Here is an 18,103-nt window from a genome sequence, read left to right on the forward strand (position 1 = left end):
ATCTGCCGAAACTAAATTCAAATAATAAAAAAAGAAAAAAGATTCATTCGAATAAATTTTTTAGGAAGTAAATTAATTGTTTAATAAATAAGAATATAAATAATGATGAAAAATAATTTAAAGAAAAATTTGAAAATGCCTATAAATACCTATAATTTCTTAAAAAACGGCTTTAAAATTTGTTTTTTTAAGTTTATTTAATGAAACTTAAGAAGATTATATTTTAAAAATATATGAAAATGCATTTGTAAATCCATTTAATTATTTTAAAATTTTTGGTTTGTATTTATATTTTGTAAAAAAAATTTTCAATAATTAATAATTTAATATTAAATGGATTGATTAATATCTGGTTTCCAAAAAAATTAATTTTTAAAAAGAAAACGTAAAATAAATATATATATAAAATTTATAAAAATTATATATAAAATAAAGTATGATGAATCATATATTTAAACGATTTAAAATATAGTAAATAAAGTCATTAAATATATAAAGTTTTTATTATTTGATAAAAAATATGGCCTATATTTTTTAAATTTCTAAGAATTTATTAATCTCAAAGCATTTGAAAATATAGAAATAATCGAAAATATTAATAAGGATTTTACACCTGAATAAAATGATATAATCTACCAAAATATTGAAGAGAAAAACTTATAATTAACAAAAAAAAAACATTCTAATATTGATTTTAGAATTAATTATGAAATTGTAAATAATGATAATAATTACTAATAATATAAAACTTTCGAAGAAATAGTTATTGATTTGTTAAAAATTACTACAAATAAATAAAATTTAGGTAAATTTGATAAGGATGTTACATTTGAAGATATTGGTTTTAAAAATGTTGATTTTAATGATGATACTTATTAAAATATTTTCGATAATATTCAAGAATTTTATTGTTTATATAGAAAAACTGTTTAAGTTATAAATATAAATACAAATAATTAAAATTTAAAAAATTAAATCATTCAATAAAACGGCTCTAAAAATTTTAGTATTTTAGATTTTTATAATTCTAAAATATATAAGGTTAATGGAAAAATAGCTAATAACGATATATATTAATTAATAATTAATTATTTTATAATGAATGGTAAAAAAATTATAGATTCTTCATTTACATTAGAGATTTTTGACTATGATATATTAGATAATAAGACGTTCATATTTATTTGTGGGTATATGTTTGAAAAATATGGCTAACAAATGAAAAGAGTAGGAGAGAAATTTTTGAACAGAATAATAGAAGTTAAAAATCAACTAAAAGAAAAATATAAAGTCGAGAATTTCTATGAAGATATATTTAATGAAGAAAATACAAATGTTACATATAAAGCATAATAATAATTTTAAAGTACTGTCAGTAATTTTGATAATTTTTATAGTTATTATATGTAATCATATTATACAAATCTCAAGTATTTGATAAAATAAATACATAAAATTTTAACTTTCAAAATGAAGTTTTATTATAATGAATATGAAAATCTCAAAAATAATAAAGATGAATAAATAGCTTAAGATTGGTACAAATAGAAATTTCTTTAGGAAGAAAATGCTATTTTTGACAACATTAAACATCTGTTAATAGATTAATGTAAGAATTTAAAAGAATTCTATTAAATATTATGTGAAACCATAAACTAATGTTTATTACTTGAAAAAGTATCCGATGATGACTATAACTTTATTTATTATGGTTTTCATACTTTTTAAAATCCATTTAAATCTTTGGTAAAAATATATTAAACATTCTTTGAATAAAAATAAAATAATAATTATTAAGAAAATAATGAATAATAATATTAAAAATTAAATGAAATGACAGTTTTGAATAAAATATTTACTTATGCTTCAAATGAAGAATAAGAACAACATAACTTTAATATAGAAGTTAATTAATAATTATCTTTAAATATAGTAAAGTAATAACAATTTTAAATTCATGATATATATGAACTTATAAAAAACAAATTCCTTAATTTAGTTTTAAAAATTATCAAAAGTAATAAAGTTTGGATTAAATTTATAGAAGATTTACACTCAAAAAAATTAACTTTTAATTAAAAATTAAAAATTATTTAGTATTTTTTTTTTTTTTTATTAAAAAAAAAAAAAAATTAAAATAAATAGATTGAGAATTTAACATTATTAAAAATAATAATAACATTCATATGCTCCTATTTAATTATATATTGATAGAGACTAAATTTGGTATTCCGCCTATAAAACATTAATTAAATAAAACGGAATAATATTAGTTAAAATAAATTCGATATTTACTTTAATAACGAAATTGGAGTAGATGCTGGTGGTCTATCAAGAGAGTTCTATGCATTAGTATTTAAAGATTTATTAGATCCCGAAAAAGGGTTTTTCTAGCTTTCTTCGAACGGAATCACAATGTAACCTTCTCCAAACTCAATAATAATAGTAGATCATTTATTACACTTTTAGATGGCAGGAAGATTAGTAGCAAAGACATTTATTGATGGGTTTACTTGCGAAGTTGATTTTACCAAATCCTTTTTGAAGCAAATTCTTGGATAACCTCTTTATATTAATGATTTGGAAGATATTGACCCTTAAATGGCTAAAGGGTTAATGGATATTCTCTAAAATAGTGTAGAAGGACTAGATTTAGATTTTACATATACTATTAATTAATTTGGAGAATAGAAAGTTATCGAGTTAATTCCTAACGGAAGTAATATTGAAGTTACGGAGGAAAACAAAAAAAATTATGTGAAAGAATTAGCATACTTTAGGATGGTTAAATAAATTGAAACTTAAGTTTAAGCATTTAAAAAAGGCTTTTATGAAGTTATTCCCTTAGAATATATAAAAATAGTTTCTGTAAGAGAATTAGGTCATAGATTATCAGGAAATCATATTATTGATAGTATTTTTTTTTTTAATTTAAATTTATATAAATAAATTAAAAAAAAGTTAATGATATGAAACAAAATTTGATTTTCAAAAGACGGATATAATTAAGATTCAGATTAAATTAAATGGTTATTTGAAATTTTAGAGGAATACGATTAAGAACAAAGGGCAGGATTTTTATTCTTTACTACTGGATCATTTAAAGTTCCTTTTGGTGGCTTTTAGAACTTCAATATTACTATTATTAAAAGTAATAGTGATGAGTTATCTTTACCTGTTTCTCATACTTGCTTCTAAGAATTAGGTATTTAAAAATTACATGTATTTTTTATGATTTTTTATTTTAGAGATACCTTTGTATCCAACTAAAGAGATAATGAAAGAAAAACTTGATTTTTCTTTTAGTAAAGGATAAATAGGATTTCATATAAAATGAAATTATATTCTTTATATTTTGATAATTTTTTTATATTATTTAAATTTATATTTTTTTTTTTTCGAATAAATATAAGATAATTTATAAAAAAAATATTTTGTTATTGTCAAAAAATATTATTTTTATTATAATTAAGTTATTTTTGATAATATGGCGATTTTTGAAAAGGATGCTTTTTTTACATGCATAAATTTTAGAAAATAATAACAAAAATATAATCAAATTATTTTTGTAAAAAAATATATAATAAACAAACCAAATTTCTCTAATTATTTGTTTTATTTATATAAATCAATATTTTATTAAAGATTGATAAAATTTTAAATTTATAAACAAAAATTAAATATAAAATGCATATACAATGAATGAAACTAAATACAAAACTATTAGTTAATATAAAAAAAAAATACATTATATAAATAATGTCCAAAAAAAAAAATTAATAAAGAAAAAAAATATAATAAAAAATTAATTTTCTTATTAATATTATAATTTAAAATTAAATAAAATAAAAAGATATAGATTTTATTCTTTTTCTTAATTAAAATACCAAAATTAAAATATTAATTAAATTAGATTTACGCACGAAATCTTCGCGAAACATCTATAGAAATTTGTTTTGAATAAAAAAAAACTTAGATATTAAAAAAAATACATAATATTTCGAATGAAAAGATAAATAATATTATTAAATAAAAATATAAAAATATTTTTAAGAAATATAATAAATATATATATAAAAAAAAGATATTATTGGATAAATAAATAAAATTGATTTATTAATTTTAATTATGTAATATTAATAAAAAAAATACTTATAAAAATATTAAATATATAAAGATAATATTATTTAATTTAAATATTAAATAACTAATTTATTAATTATTCTATATATTTTAATAAATTAATATTTATTAATATTTTATTTTTACTTAATTTATTTTTGTTGAATATATTAAATATTATTTATAGGAAAAAATTTAATTATTTTATAAAAATTATATATTTTTTTTTTTATATTTTCTTTAACCTTATAAAAAACGCAAGATTTTAATGATTTTATAAATATAAAATATTATATTAGATATACGAATACTTTTATTAATAATTCTTAAATAAATAAAAAAAAAAAATTGTAAACTTTTATTATTCATAAAAGAATATAAAATAAAAATAATAAAATTATTATAATTACTCTTTTATTAAATTAAACTAATTAATAGAGGATTAGATAAAAGAAAAGAAAAGAAAAAATATAAAATAAATATAATTAATTAATTATTTAAGAATGTTTAAATTTTAAAAAAATTTGTATAAAATTATGTTATTAAGGAAAAAATAACGATTTTAATATATAAACTATTTGTTAAGGTATAAATAAAAATTAGAAAATAATAGTCAAATAAAAAAAAAAAATTAATAAGAAAAAGTTTTTATTAAAATAAATGTAATTAAAAGAAAACTATGACCTATATAAGAAGAATAATTTGAGACTTTATATTAATTAAATATTCAGAAATATAAATAATTCTTTAAAAATTATTAAAAAAGCTTAAAGTTTCCCAAATTATAACCTCTGAACATAATATTTAATTTAAAGTATGAATATGAAGTGTTTAATATTTTCAAAAATGATAAAAAACTAAGATTTTCTAGAAATCCAAAATTATATTAAATAATTTATAAAAAAATTAAGTAATTTTTTTAATAAAATTATATATTTTTATTTTTTATGTTTTAATTAATATTTATAAAATTTTTTTTAGAATTTTTATTTTTTTAGATAATAATTGTTCCGTTTTTTTTTTTTTATTTTTTTCCATATAAAATAAGTAAACCAGAAATTAAGAAAAAAAGAAAAAAAAGAAAAAAAAAAATAGAAATTCTTAAATTTACATTATGTGTGTTATTTTTTTTTAAAAAAAAAGAAGATTTTATTAATAAAAAATAAAAAAATAAAAAAAATGGAATAAACATTTCTAAAATAACAACAAAATATTGAAACTAAAAAAAAAGAATAGCCTATTCCTATTTTTTTTATAAGGAACAATTTCTTTATTAGGATATAATGCCATTCTTGGTTCTTTAGACTATTTTTAGTAAAAATTCGAATAATTTAACATATATTTTTATCTTCCTTTACCTCCTATGATATCATTTAATATAATTTCAATTTTAATGCCTAAAATTGTCCAATTAATATCCTATTAGATTCGGATAATTGCTAGTATATTTTTTATGATTTTAATATTGATTTTTTTTCCTATTACAGCTAATTATATGTCTAACAGTGGATAAGGGTTTGCTTTAATTATGTTTTTGTCATTTACTTGGGGAATTTTCGGGCAATTATTTAATAGTTCGTGTGTAGGTTTAGCATGTTAGATGGGAGATAAATACATTATTTATTATAATACGGGAAGTTCTTTTAGTGGAATAATGATTACTGTGACTAGGATTATTAGTGTACTTTCTTATTAGTAAAATAATAATATTTCAACACTATAATATTTCATAACGGCTTGCTTTGTTAATATATTAGGGGTAATAATGCATTATTATTTTATGAAAAATGATGTATATAATTAATATAAACAGAAAATGATTTTAATATAAGAAATTAATAATAATAATAAAAGTGAATAAAATGTATTTAAGATTTATTTATAGACTTTAATAGAAATAATACCATTTGTAATGCTAATGTTTATTTCTAATGTTTAAGCTAATATAGTATATCCAGGTATGGTACTTTCTAGTGGTTTATAAAATAGGACATAAACCTGGAGTAGTCTATGGATCGTTTTTATGCACAATTTTAGTAATGTTTTAGGTAAATTAAGCTCAGTTTGGAGAAAAATATATAATACAAAAATCATTTTATTTATTATATTAGGTAGATGTTTTTAATGTGTGATTTTTGTGTATAATTATTTAAAATAAGACAAAAGTATTTTTTAATAGAATTGGATTATCTGTATTAATATTATTGTATTTTCATTTTTGTGTGGATTAACTGATAGTGCGCTTTTTGTTATTTCAAGTGAGTAGAATTTTGAAAATGTAAAAAAATAATAAGCAGGGTTTTTATTGGCCTTCTCGTTAACAATAGGTATTATGGTTGGAGTCTTTTTAGCTTTACCGTTTACACAAATATGAATTTTATTAAAAGCTAATAATCAATAAATACATAAATAAAAATAATTAAAAAAAGTTTGTATTATTTTTCATCTTTATGTATTATATATATATTAAAAATAAATTATATGATTATTATATTTGAATGTAAATTTATAAAATATAAATAAATATATATATATATATATATAAATATATATATATATATTTATTTATATAAATATATATTTATTTATATATATATATGTTTATTTATTTATTTGAATATTTTTTTTATCATATTCTTAATGGCATACAGAAATTATAAAATACTCCATTTTAAAAAAGCTCCTTTCCTTACCAAAAAACACCTCCTTTTTCTGTGCATTTTGATATATTATCTTATCCAGTATAATGAGGATCTAATATTAAAAATTTAACATTTTCTTCTTATTTATTTTATTCTTTCTCTATATCAATTCCTAATAATGTAGAAGCTTTTACACCACCTCCAAACATTATAGGAGTTCCTTCTTATAAAAAGTGATTTCTAAACTCATGTACATAATCTAAGATTTAACTACCGTCTCTTACATGTACTATTTTGCACTCACATTATATTAATTTTTATAATACATAAGACACTTCAAATGCTCCTATCCATTCTTGACTACCCACAAAAGGTTGACTTTTATCACCTATATCTACTAGAATTTGTTATATTTAACGAATTTACGGCATAACGAATTCCTCTCTGAGCTTATTTTCTTTAAAAAAACTTAATATTGTCTATAAAGAACGATATGCGCAACCCCAGCCTTCGTCGTTTATATTATCTTGGAGATAATGGTAGTAAAGATAAGGTCCATATACTGTATATCTACGTGAATTATCTTTTTTTTTTAGAGGTAAATATGTGTGAATGTTTCTAATTCTATTTTCGGAAAAAGTACATTAATTTATATTTAGATATTTTTATGGAGAGATAAAACTAATTTTTTTTTCATTTGTAAAAAATCGTGTACTTTTTTAGTTTAAATTTGACAAAATTAATAAAGGTTAATCATATATAGGGAATATATTTGGGTAAAATTGATTATTTTTTATTAGTATTTTTTGAAATTTTTAAAAGTGCCTTTCGGCTTCTATATTGTGCTAAGAATCGAGTTTAATATACGATAAAAAATCAAGTTATTTTTGTGGGTTTTATATATTATTTATTGTAAAGGAAATTGGCTCGTTTATGTTTTCGGGTTTTTATTTTGTAGTGTAAAAAATTTACAGTTTTAATTCGGGATTTTTAAATAAAGAACTTGTTTTGGATATTTTATCAAGTTATTTTTTTATTTATTCTTTTAGATTTTGGATTACTTTTTAAAGGCTTTCTGAAGGAAGTTTAATATCTTAGATTTTGTAGTATTTTAGTGATTTTTCGAAGTTTTATGATGTATTAAGGTCTCCAGAGGTAGATGTAAGGATGTAGTATTGCTTTAAAATGTCGTTTGTGGCTGCAGGCTTTAATATGGAGATTTTTGAGCCTGTTAAAGAATCTTCTATGGATAAATTGGACCTGTTTAAAGTCAAAAATACTAGTTCTTCGGTAAAAAATTCGGTTTAAGAGGATAATATAGCCGATACTTTTTGACAAAAATCACTGGGGAGAGCTTTATAGGAGATTAGACCATTTATTTTAACATTAAGGGGTAAATATGTGTCTAAATATGCTATTTCTTCTTGTATTTTTTCTTAAAATTTATCTATATTTTGATCAATGAAAACCTAATAGAGAGTTTCGGAAAGATTAAGTGCTTATAATATGTGAAATGGATGTCCATTTAAACATAATGTCCATGCAAAAAGAGAATTTTAAGGAATAAATTCAGATTCTAATTCAGAAAGTTTTTAATTTAAACTATAAAAAATTAAATATTCTTTCATTTATTTTTATATTTTTTTAGTTTAAAAAAAAAAAAAAATTAGAAAAAGATATTTTTTTACATATAGGCATATATATATACAAAAAAAAAAAATATGATAAAATGTAAGTATTATTTTTAAGTAAATTAATAAAAAAAAAGTATTTATTTATTATTTATATAAAACTTTATTTTTATTTTTCAAAAAAAAAAAAAAAAAAAATTCGCTCAAATTAATAATAAAGAAATAAACAAGAAAAGTGAAAAAAGCATAAAAATAGAACTATCATTATCATTATCAATTAAAATATTCTAATTGTTTAATCCGACATTTTTTTTTGTTAAATTAATAGGATCTATATAGTTTTAAAAGAAAATGTGTGAACTTTAATTAATACTTATACTTATTAAAAAAAATATATATTTATAAATTATTGATTATAAAGAATAATACGTTTTATTATCAACTGTCAAAATTTACATTGAAACTAAATATTGAGGTATATTAAAAATAGTAGATGAAATCTAAAAATCTTAACTTTCCTAATTATTACTAAAAAGATAAAATTATAGTAATATATAATTGATTTTAAAATATTTAAAATACTTATTAGGAATAAATCTTATGTTTATCTTATTACTTAGGTTTATTTTATATCAAATAAAGTAGGTTAAACATATCTAATATAAATTTAAAATATAAATATATATAAAAATATATATATATAAATATATATATATTTATATAATTTATATATATTTATTTATTAAATATTATACTTTTTTTATATTTTTATTATTATTTTTTTTAAATTTTATTTTTATAATAAAATATTTATAAATAAAAATAATTTTTAAATAAAAAAATATTATTGTTATTTTTTAATATTATAGATTTAATTTTTTATTTATATATAAAATATTTATTTTTTTATTTACCCGTATGGAATAGTTTTTAAATTTGGCAAAGTATATTAAACTGTTTAATAAAAAGAATTTTGTGCAGTTGCTGTTTTAGTTGAATATATAGGTTAAGGTACCTATAATTGTTCTCTATATTAATTTTTAATAATTTTTTTTTTTTTGTATTTTACACATCATCTAAAGTTTCAATTCCTTCAACATCATTAAAAGTTGTTATAATAGATGTTTAATGACTTGCATTTTATTCAATTTATGTAATAAATGTAGAATTAACTGATTTTAAAGTGCCTCCGTTAATAAATTCATTTGGACTTATGAAATTTCTTTTTGTAGGATTTACTTTTTAAGGATTATTTATTGGTTATCTAAAAATATTAATTTAATAAATTAATAAAAATAAAATTTGTAAACGTATTTTCAGCAAAAGAAGATTTATGACTTTTTATATATATATATAAAAAATATATATAAAATATTAATTATATTATATTTATATTATATTATATATATATATATATATATATATATATATATATTTATATATTTATTTACAATGGACTTTTATATATTGTTTCAGTATCAGTTATTCCTTTTAAATCCTAATTTTATTATTTTCTTATAAATAATTTTAATTTTAATTTTTACCTTTAATTCTCCGCATAAAGCAGGATATATTTTACTACATGTTAATCCTGTAGGACATTTAGAACATGGTTCTCCTATTATGTAGACTTATCCATTATTTTAATTTACAAAACTTTCACTATCAGGTTTATTATTTTATTATAATTAACAATTCTATATATTTTATCTATGTTTTTTTTTTTTTTTTTTTTTTACCATTTAAGTCTTTACTCTTTAATCATCATTATCTAAATATGTAGTTGCTCCACATCCTATTTAATTCACAGAACCCCAAATCATGGCTGTGTATTAGTTTATATTATCCGATCCTATAAAACTAGCAATTATTCTAGGAGTAAAACTGTTTACTTGATTATACCAATTCATTAAAGGATCCAATGGGTCAAAATTGGTTCCAAATTTAACATCTAAATTTTCAATAGTACCCTCTACAGTTGCACTTTTATCTCCTTTACATGAGTCTGATTAAGCTTATGCTGCAGTGGATAAGGAAGAACTCCAATTTACTACTTACATATTGGATGCTTTTGGTTAGGAACTATTTTAGCCGCTTGCTATATATTATCTATATTCGTTTATTCTATGAAGTATTGCTAATTTCATTTCGTCAGATAAATTTTATACACCAACACCTGGTGGGGTTATATTACAGTTCTAAGTGCTTTATTTTAATATAATAAATGTTAAAAATAGTAGTATTTATATGTTTTTCATGTTTTTTCTTGTTTTTTCTTGTTTTTTCTTGTTTTTTTTTTTTAAAATATTTTTCTTTTACTTTATTTTTATAATATTATTTTTTATTTTATTTTTTTTTTAAAAAAAAATATTATAAAAAAGCCTTTTTTTTAAAAAAAAAATTTTGCTATTTTTTCCCTTTTATTTAAGACGTTAATTTATGTATTTTTTTTTTTTTAAAAAAAAAAAAAAACAAAAAAAATATTATGTATCTTTTATTATGTTTTAATATTTTTATTTTTTTTTTAAAAAAAAAAAACTCTACAAAAATAAAAAAAAAATTAAAATTAAAATTTTATGAAATATCAAACAACTAAAATTTTTTTCACTTATTTTTATGATAATAAAATTTTTTTGGTTATTATTTCTTTCCTTCATCATTTTTCTCATTATTTTATTTCTTTTTTTACTTTTCTCTCCAGGTTGGTCTTTTTCTTGTCAAAAAAGGATCATTTCCATCACTTGTTAGTTATTAAGCTTCGAATGATTCCCAAAGTTTATCATATTATTCTTAATATTTTTCTGATAACTCTTAGCTTTCTATAATAGTTAAATTTTCTTAATTCTAATCAACAGCCTAACTAGTCCAATTAAATGATCCATTCATTAAAATGCATTTATCGATAATACAAAATTTATGGTGCATATGAGCAACCTTATTTTAATCTGTTCTACAAGGAATACCTGCATTAGATAAATCCTAAATGTCAGATCCATAAGATTTTAATTATTCATCATCTGAAATAATTCTTTTTTAATATAAAATATATTGCTTATGGTTAAATTTCCGTTTTTTTTTTTTTTTTTTTTTAAAAAAAAATTATTAATATTTTTTTTTTAAAAAAAAAAAAAATTTAAAAAAAAACTGCAAAAAATATTAAATTATTTATTTAATAAACCTAATTTTAATTCCTTTTTTATGAAGATCGTAAATTGTCCATGCTAAATAATCATTAGATAATATAAATACACATATATCTATTGATTGTGTGGCTAAATTTAAATAACTTATATAAAATAACGTATTTAATAATTTTTTATTGTCTTAGTTTTATTTACTATTGTACTTTTGATTCATCTTCATTAGGGAAAAATAATGCGTCAATATATAGAGGCTTTTTTTGTGTACAAACATCTAAAACTTATAATAAAGCAGATTTTACTCTATTATTATAAAAAATTATAAAACAATTGATGTTAATACAATTCAACTTAATCATCATGAGAACCATTTTTTAATATATCTAATAAATTTACTATACTATCATGGTTTATATGACTTTATTCTTTTAAAAGGACTTTATATATTATATAATTTTTATAAATAAGATAAATATTTATATTTATATAAATATATAAATATATTTATATTTATATACATATATATATATATATATTTATATAATTATTTATTTTAATATATTATTGTATACTAATTTTATATATATTTTTTATTACTTTATTGGAAATTATCTGAGCATATTTTATTATTATCATTTGTTTAAAATGCTTCTTGGAAAGCTTTTTTTACAATATTTTCATCTTGATTGTACATTTTTTTATTAAATCTATAGTTATTTTATTTTAAATTAATTTTTATTTAATTAATGCAATTAATATACAAATTAATTATTTTTTTTTTAATAATATAAATCAATATATTTTTTTTTTATTATATATTAAAAATTATTGAAATTAATAAAAAATTGATTTTATTAATATTTTTATTATTAATATATTTATAATGTTTTTATTTTTATTATTACTATATATTTTTTATTTAACTAATATATATTATTTTATTATATATATTAACTTTAATAAAAAAAAAAAAAATCAAAATTTATAATTTTATATAATATTTATTTTAATTTATAATATATATTTAGTGTTAAATATTTTTTTTATTTTTTATTATTAAATACTTATAAATTTTATTTGCTTATATTTAATTTTTTTTATATTAATCTATTATTTTTTACTTACAAATATTAATTAAATATTATAAAAATATTAAAGCAATTTTTATATATTAATTTTTAATTTAATAATTAAAACTTTATTAATAATATAACCAAATAGAATTCATTATCTATAAAATTATATTATATCCAAAAAATTGAAATAGAAAAATTAATTTCAATATAAATAATAAAAATATCTAAATACAAATATGCCTGTCATCTCTTATTATTATTAATTTTAATAATTAATTCAATAATCACTACTGATAAATGTTAAAATTAATACTTATATTATTTTAATTACGCATATATATAAATATATTGAAGTATATTTATCATATTAAAATTTTTTCTAATATCTTAACATATAAATCAAGCTATATAAAGAATGTTTATTATTCTTTATATTAGTCTATAAAATTGTTTTCTTAGATTAAGGAAATAAGGGTATTATTTAATATGTTTTTTTGGTTGTTAATTGAGGTCTCCAAAAAAACTTAATTAAGAAAAATCTTAACAAGATAAAAATCGTAGATTAAAAGTTCAAATATAAATAAAAGAAGATATAAATTCTAATGATATTGATTATTTAGTTTAATATTAGAAGACTGAATTATAAAAATGTGTAAATTATTGTATATAGAATAATAATGTTTATAAATAACAACATAAAACTTTAATATAAAATATTAATATGTAGGAATTACAGTATCATTTATAAAGAAATAATAGAAATATTTCGAATTTAAGTTAATAGGAAGCAATAATATATATTAATTTGTATATATACACTATTTTTTAATATAAAATTAATTAATTATATACTAAATAATTAAATAATATTTCAAACAAAAATAAAAGATCTTTATAATAATATATCTTTATTTATAATTATGAAATTTAAATAAAAAATTATATGATATATTTTATAAATTTAGATCTATATATAATTTTTATATACATCAATATAGCTTTTTAGAAAATCAATATATGGTTTAACTAAAGCATTTATAATATAAATGTTTATAAAGACTATAAAATTTAATCTATATATGATAATTAAAAATATATATATATATATAAATATATATATTTATATATAAATATATATATATATTTATATATTTAAATATATAATTTATTCTTTTAATATCTTTTAAATATTATTTTTAATTTATATATGTATTATATATTTAATTTTTTAATGTTTATTTATAAAAATCAATTAATAATACTTGTATGTATATAATAAGAAGAAAACTTATATTTAAGGATATTTTTGGAATTCTTAAAAAAGATTTAATTTCTCTTTATAAGTTATATATCAAAAATTTCTTAATGAAAATAAAAATACTTTTAAAAAATTATCTAGTGGGTAAAAAATAATAAAAAAGATATAAGTAATATATTTTACATATATATATAAAATAATATATATTATTAATATATGTATTTTTTAATTATTAATTTATATATAGATGTCTATTTTTTCAAATAAACTATTTTCTGTAGTATTCATTATAATCCAATCTAAGAATTAATTAATAAATAAAACTTGAATTCGTAGTTTTTGTTAAATGAATAAGTTAATTTAATAAAATTTTTATTTATTCGTTCAATTCGTTTCTTATATTATCAAATTAATCGTATAAAATCTCTATACTAGTTCCAATTTCAATTCTTAAAATATATTTAATTAAAAGATATAATATAAAATATATATAAATAAATAAATATATAAAGTAATATAAATATATATATAATTATATATATATATATAAATTTATTTATTTAAATTTTTTTTATACTTTGCTATAGTATAATTAAATTTCCTACATATATTAATTATATCAAAAATTGTTTTTATAGTAGAAGGTTCAGTTAAAAATACTTAACATTAAATTGAATTTAAATATAACTCTATTAATTTTCTTAATTCTTCGAAATCTTATATTTCTTTTACTTTTTCTTATAACTTGATTAAAATATATATATATATATATATATATATTTATATTCATATATATAAATATATAAATATTTTTATATATTTTTATTTATTTATTTAAATATATGTGTATATATTTATTTTTTTATAATAAAATAATATAAAATAAAATAAAAATTTATAACCTTATTCCATTAGTTTTCAATAACATCATTGTGAAAATAAACCCAAATACTTTAAATAACAATACTTAATTATTTTTTGAGTTTAAATACATTATTTAAATTACAATCAAGTGCCTATTTTCTATAGTTTTTTACTAAATAAAGCCAAGTCCTATATAATTCTAATTATACTTAATTTATAGGAAATAAATATCGAAATAAAAGTTTATATTTTTCGATTATATGAGAAGAAATCATTAAATTTAGGGGCCATTTTGCTTAAAACTCAATCATAAGTCCATTCCAACAATCTTCATTATTAAAAACATTAGAATTTATCATTTAAAAACTATATATATCAATTGCACAATTGCCATTAATTGAATCCTATAAAAAACCTATATATGATCTGCCCATATCTAAATTAATTATTTATTTAAATGCCATATCATATTAAAAAGCTTGTTTATCTTCAAATATTAAAATCAGCTTTTTAGAGTCATATTGTATTTTTATATAATGAATTTGCTCTTCAGTAAAATCTATTAATTCATTTAAATTATGATTAAAAAGTAGATTTTCTTTATGGTTTCCTTACTTTTTTTAAATAAGTTATATATAAGAAAGGATTTTTTTTTGCTGTTTTTAATATGTTCCGAATTTTATCGCAAAATAGCTTTATTAATTAGAATTAAATAAATAAGATAATATATATATATATATGTATATATAAATTAGAATATTTATTTTTATATATATATATATATCATTTTTTTTATATATTTATATATATTTATTTTTATATATATATATATATATCATTTTTTAAATTTTATTTACTCATTTATTTCATCTAATGATAATGGAGCATTTTTTTTATAACTTGTTATTTCTTTTTAATTTTAAAATACTAAAACAAGATTATTTTAAATCATTTCTTCACTATTTTTTAGTATTGTTGGCGAGTCTTCATTTATCATTTATTACCGTTATTTTTATCTTTTTTTATTTTTCAGATAATAAAAATTTATTATATTAATTATATTTATACATTAAAAAATTTCTTTCTTTTTTGAATCGAAATCTAAAATTTAACTTAAATCCATTTTCAATATTTTATTTAAAATTATACCATAATGAACCTGATTATTTCCCATTTTTCATTGGCTAAAATCTTAAATATTTATTTGCGTTTTAAGATACATTACCAACAATTGTTAATTCATTAATAGAGGAAAAATCTTTAAAATCAAATCCATTATTTTTTATTTTAAAACGAAAATCTTTCATATTACTTATTGATTCTTCGTCGTTTTTTAATTTCATTATTGTTTTTGTTACTATTATATCATTTAGAATATTTTCGGTTTCTGCTTTTGGAGGTAGTTACATTAGAGTCCTTGTTTCTTCAAAAAAAGCTTTGAAAAATTCTCCGTTTTTCAAAAAAAAATATTAGTCAAGTACTCCTAAATATTTCATTAAATTTTCTTTTTTTAAGACTAAATCTAGAAGCTATTTAGCTATTTCATGCCTTAATTATTCAATATTATTTTAAAATCTATTATTTTTAAAATAAATATATATATATATATATATATATATATATATATATATTTATATATTTATATATATATATTCATATATTTTTACTTAAAACTATCAAATTTAGATAATTCTTATACTAATTAAAGCATATTATTTAATGGTAAAAAAGACTATTAATATTAAACTTAGGTATTTCTTAAAATTCTAATTCCTTTTCCTATAAAAAGTATTTTTTCTGCTTATTTATGGGAAATAAGAATTTAAGGTAACATAGGATATCTAAGAGAAAAAACATTATCCCAATCATTTTCTAGAACTTCGTTTTAAAATGTTTAGTATTTAATTTATTTTTAAACTTCTTCTATTCTATATATGAAAAATTCATTGTAAAAATCTTATAAGTTTCCATATAAAAGCCAAGAACTAAGCTATTAATATAAACATATTATATATATATATATTTATACATATATATATATATATATATTTTTTTTAATATAGTACTTATTAAAATAAGACTTAATAACATTAATTCATTAAAATTTAATAAACGTCCCTTAAATACGTGTTTCCTGATTATCCTTTATTATATATAAATTCTAAAAGTTGTCCACCTTTTAAATTTCCTTCCAATATTTCAATTATTGTATTATGTAAACTTGGAAGAATATCAAAATAAGAAGTAAGGTGAATTTTTAATGATGATATTGTATATGCTCTTTATGTTAAATATTGTTTTTCTATTTATACTATTTCTTCCCTATAATTATCTAATGTTTCTTCTAAACCTAAACAAAAACCCTTTATAATTAATTTTTATTTATAGATACATTTATATAGACATATGATTTTTTTGTTTTTTATTTATTACTTTTATATATGCACTATTACCTATAATTATATTTTCTGCTATTGGACATTCGTCTAAATCTTATATTTTATATATTTCTTCTTGTTTAAATTATATTTTGGAAAAACTTTCGTAATTTTCATCTAAAAACTATTCTAAGTATTTATAATAATAACCTAAACATACAAGAGAATTAACAGCTTGGATTTCCGAATTATTTAAAAAATGTATTCTTGGGTCTAAAATAAATGAATTATTTTCCTCAATTATTATATTTCCTGTTTTTCCAAGCAGGGCAAATAATATTTCGTGAAGCATTTTTTTATTAATTTTATATATATATATATATTTTTTTTTTTTTTAAAAAAAATACAATTTTTTTTTTTTTTTTTTTTTTTTTTTCTTAATTAAAATTTAAAAAATTTCAAATTTTACAAAAAAATATTTTAAAATATAAAAATTTAAAATATTTAAAAAAAAAAAATTTTCAATTTAAACTTAGTATTTTAGGTTATTATTTTTATATTACCTATTCGGGTTATTATTTATCTCAATTTAAATATCTATTTTTTATAATAAAACTTAATACATATAAAATATTTTTATTAAAAATTACTTATTGCAAGTGAATATATTATCAAGTTATATTATATATATATATATATGTTTATTAATTTAAACGAAAAAAAAAATATTCAGTCTATATTGGAATATATATAAATATATATATAATAAAATAATTATTACTAATTTATTTTTTAATTTAATAAAATATTTTTAATTAATGAAATAGTCAAAAATCTAAATTAAGTTCAAATAATTATTTATTTTATTTAATTTAATTAAAACTTTCCCTTTAAATATTCCTAAAGTTAGCATTCTTATTTTCCATTTGACTCTTATACTATGCTTATAAAATCAATCCTTCAAAAAACTAATTTATATTACATAAAACTTC

The 18,103-nt window shown here is 16.8% G+C and overlaps 5 protein-coding genes across 5 annotated transcripts in view, besides 54 other annotated features; 2 read left to right on the top strand and 3 right to left on the bottom strand. All coding sequences in view use genetic code 6, as the record gives it.

The window, feature by feature from the left end:
• IMG5_097910 (hypothetical protein) overlaps positions 1 to 106 on the top strand; it is a gene marked incomplete at both ends in the record, with an annotated part of 195 nt that extends 89 nt beyond the window's left edge. Inside the window, one exon of the mRNA XM_004035482.1 lies at positions 1 to 106. This exon is cut by the window's left edge and continues 89 nt beyond it. Coding sequence (XP_004035530.1) covers positions 1 to 106 — 106 coding nt within the window.
• Positions 107 to 392: 286 nt separating this feature from the next.
• Positions 393 to 431: a microsatellite.
• Positions 432 to 1,833: 1,402 nt separating this feature from the next.
• IMG5_097920 (ubiquitin- hect domain protein, putative) lies at positions 1,834 to 3,337 on the top strand (the record flags this gene model as incomplete). Its single annotated transcript, XM_004035483.1, has 4 exons — positions 1,834 to 1,937; positions 2,274 to 2,914; positions 2,996 to 3,205; positions 3,312 to 3,337. 4 exons carry the CDS (start codon positions 1,834 to 1,836, stop codon positions 3,335 to 3,337), a joined length of 981 nt encoding a protein of 326 aa, XP_004035531.1.
• A 431-nt stretch (positions 3,338 to 3,768) lies between these two features.
• Positions 3,769 to 3,802: a microsatellite.
• Positions 3,771 to 3,810: a microsatellite.
• A 151-nt stretch (positions 3,811 to 3,961) lies between these two features.
• Positions 3,962 to 4,000: a microsatellite.
• Positions 3,978 to 4,053: a microsatellite.
• A 1,133-nt stretch (positions 4,054 to 5,186) lies between these two features.
• Positions 5,187 to 5,211: a microsatellite.
• Positions 5,212 to 6,635: 1,424 nt separating this feature from the next.
• Positions 6,636 to 6,721: a microsatellite.
• Positions 6,646 to 6,735: a microsatellite.
• Positions 6,648 to 6,735: a microsatellite.
• Positions 6,649 to 6,731: a microsatellite.
• A 16-nt stretch (positions 6,736 to 6,751) lies between the features above and the next one.
• Positions 6,752 to 8,392, bottom strand: IMG5_097930 (ufm1-specific peptidase 2, putative; the record flags this gene model as incomplete). Its single annotated transcript, XM_004035484.1, has 2 exons — positions 6,752 to 7,388; positions 7,737 to 8,392. 2 exons carry the CDS (start codon positions 8,390 to 8,392, stop codon positions 6,752 to 6,754), a joined length of 1,293 nt encoding a protein of 430 aa, XP_004035532.1.
• Positions 8,393 to 8,534: 142 nt separating this feature from the next.
• Positions 8,535 to 8,579: a microsatellite.
• Positions 8,580 to 9,053: 474 nt separating this feature from the next.
• Positions 9,054 to 9,110: a microsatellite.
• Positions 9,055 to 9,111: a microsatellite.
• Positions 9,068 to 9,130: a microsatellite.
• Positions 9,084 to 9,134: a microsatellite.
• Positions 9,093 to 9,161: a microsatellite.
• Positions 9,143 to 9,187: a microsatellite.
• Positions 9,143 to 9,196: a microsatellite.
• Positions 9,145 to 9,192: a microsatellite.
• Positions 9,187 to 9,234: a microsatellite.
• Positions 9,187 to 9,235: a microsatellite.
• Positions 9,194 to 9,241: a microsatellite.
• Positions 9,242 to 9,737: 496 nt separating this feature from the next.
• Positions 9,738 to 9,838: a microsatellite.
• Positions 9,743 to 9,767: a microsatellite.
• An 807-nt stretch (positions 9,839 to 10,645) lies between the features above and the next one.
• Positions 10,646 to 10,690: a microsatellite.
• Positions 10,676 to 10,758: a microsatellite.
• Positions 10,692 to 10,749: a microsatellite.
• A 228-nt stretch (positions 10,759 to 10,986) lies between the features above and the next one.
• IMG5_097940 (hypothetical protein) lies at positions 10,987 to 12,322 on the bottom strand. Its single transcript, XM_004035485.1, has 4 exons — positions 12,133 to 12,322; positions 11,734 to 11,972; positions 11,574 to 11,681; positions 10,987 to 11,423 (listed from the first exon to the last, which is right to left on the bottom strand). The coding sequence occupies exons 1-4, from the start codon at positions 12,214 to 12,216 to the stop codon at positions 11,000 to 11,002; spliced, it is 855 nt and encodes a 284-aa protein (XP_004035533.1). The 5' UTR covers positions 12,217 to 12,322; the 3' UTR covers positions 10,987 to 10,999.
• Positions 11,974 to 12,087: a microsatellite.
• Positions 12,008 to 12,078: a microsatellite.
• Positions 12,063 to 12,133: a microsatellite.
• Positions 12,288 to 12,346: a microsatellite.
• Positions 12,302 to 12,365: a microsatellite.
• A 21-nt stretch (positions 12,366 to 12,386) lies between these two features.
• Positions 12,387 to 12,417: a microsatellite.
• Positions 12,393 to 12,487: a microsatellite.
• Positions 12,426 to 12,487: a microsatellite.
• Positions 12,488 to 12,515: 28 nt separating this feature from the next.
• Positions 12,516 to 12,562: a microsatellite.
• Positions 12,525 to 12,569: a microsatellite.
• A 1,116-nt stretch (positions 12,570 to 13,685) lies between these two features.
• Positions 13,686 to 13,774: a microsatellite.
• Positions 13,704 to 13,774: a microsatellite.
• A 354-nt stretch (positions 13,775 to 14,128) lies between these two features.
• On the bottom strand, positions 14,129 to 17,463 carry IMG5_097950 (hypothetical protein; the record flags this gene model as incomplete). The annotated part of the gene is made up of 7 exons (XM_004035486.1): positions 14,129 to 14,300; positions 14,447 to 14,613; positions 14,772 to 15,389; positions 15,738 to 16,308; positions 16,401 to 16,723; positions 16,800 to 17,096; positions 17,167 to 17,463. 7 exons carry the CDS (start codon positions 17,461 to 17,463, stop codon positions 14,129 to 14,131), a joined length of 2,445 nt encoding a protein of 814 aa, XP_004035534.1.
• Positions 14,342 to 14,418: a microsatellite.
• Positions 14,352 to 14,421: a microsatellite.
• Positions 14,624 to 14,689: a microsatellite.
• Positions 14,628 to 14,729: a microsatellite.
• Positions 14,673 to 14,735: a microsatellite.
• Positions 14,677 to 14,736: a microsatellite.
• Positions 15,458 to 15,569: a microsatellite.
• Positions 15,461 to 15,569: a microsatellite.
• Positions 15,492 to 15,577: a microsatellite.
• Positions 16,295 to 16,324: a microsatellite.
• Positions 16,327 to 16,386: a microsatellite.
• Positions 16,738 to 16,782: a microsatellite.
• A 57-nt stretch (positions 17,464 to 17,520) lies between the features above and the next one.
• Positions 17,521 to 17,547: a microsatellite.
• Positions 17,548 to 17,583: 36 nt separating this feature from the next.
• Positions 17,584 to 17,632: a microsatellite.
• A 268-nt stretch (positions 17,633 to 17,900) lies between these two features.
• Positions 17,901 to 17,937: a microsatellite.
• The last annotated feature ends 166 nt before the right edge of the window (positions 17,938 to 18,103 follow it).

This window comes from Ichthyophthirius multifiliis, assembly GCF_000220395.1.
Source record: "Ichthyophthirius multifiliis unplaced genomic scaffold scaff_1120509250838, whole genome shotgun sequence".
Classification (NCBI taxonomy): Eukaryota; Ciliophora; class Oligohymenophorea; order Hymenostomatida; genus Ichthyophthirius; species Ichthyophthirius multifiliis.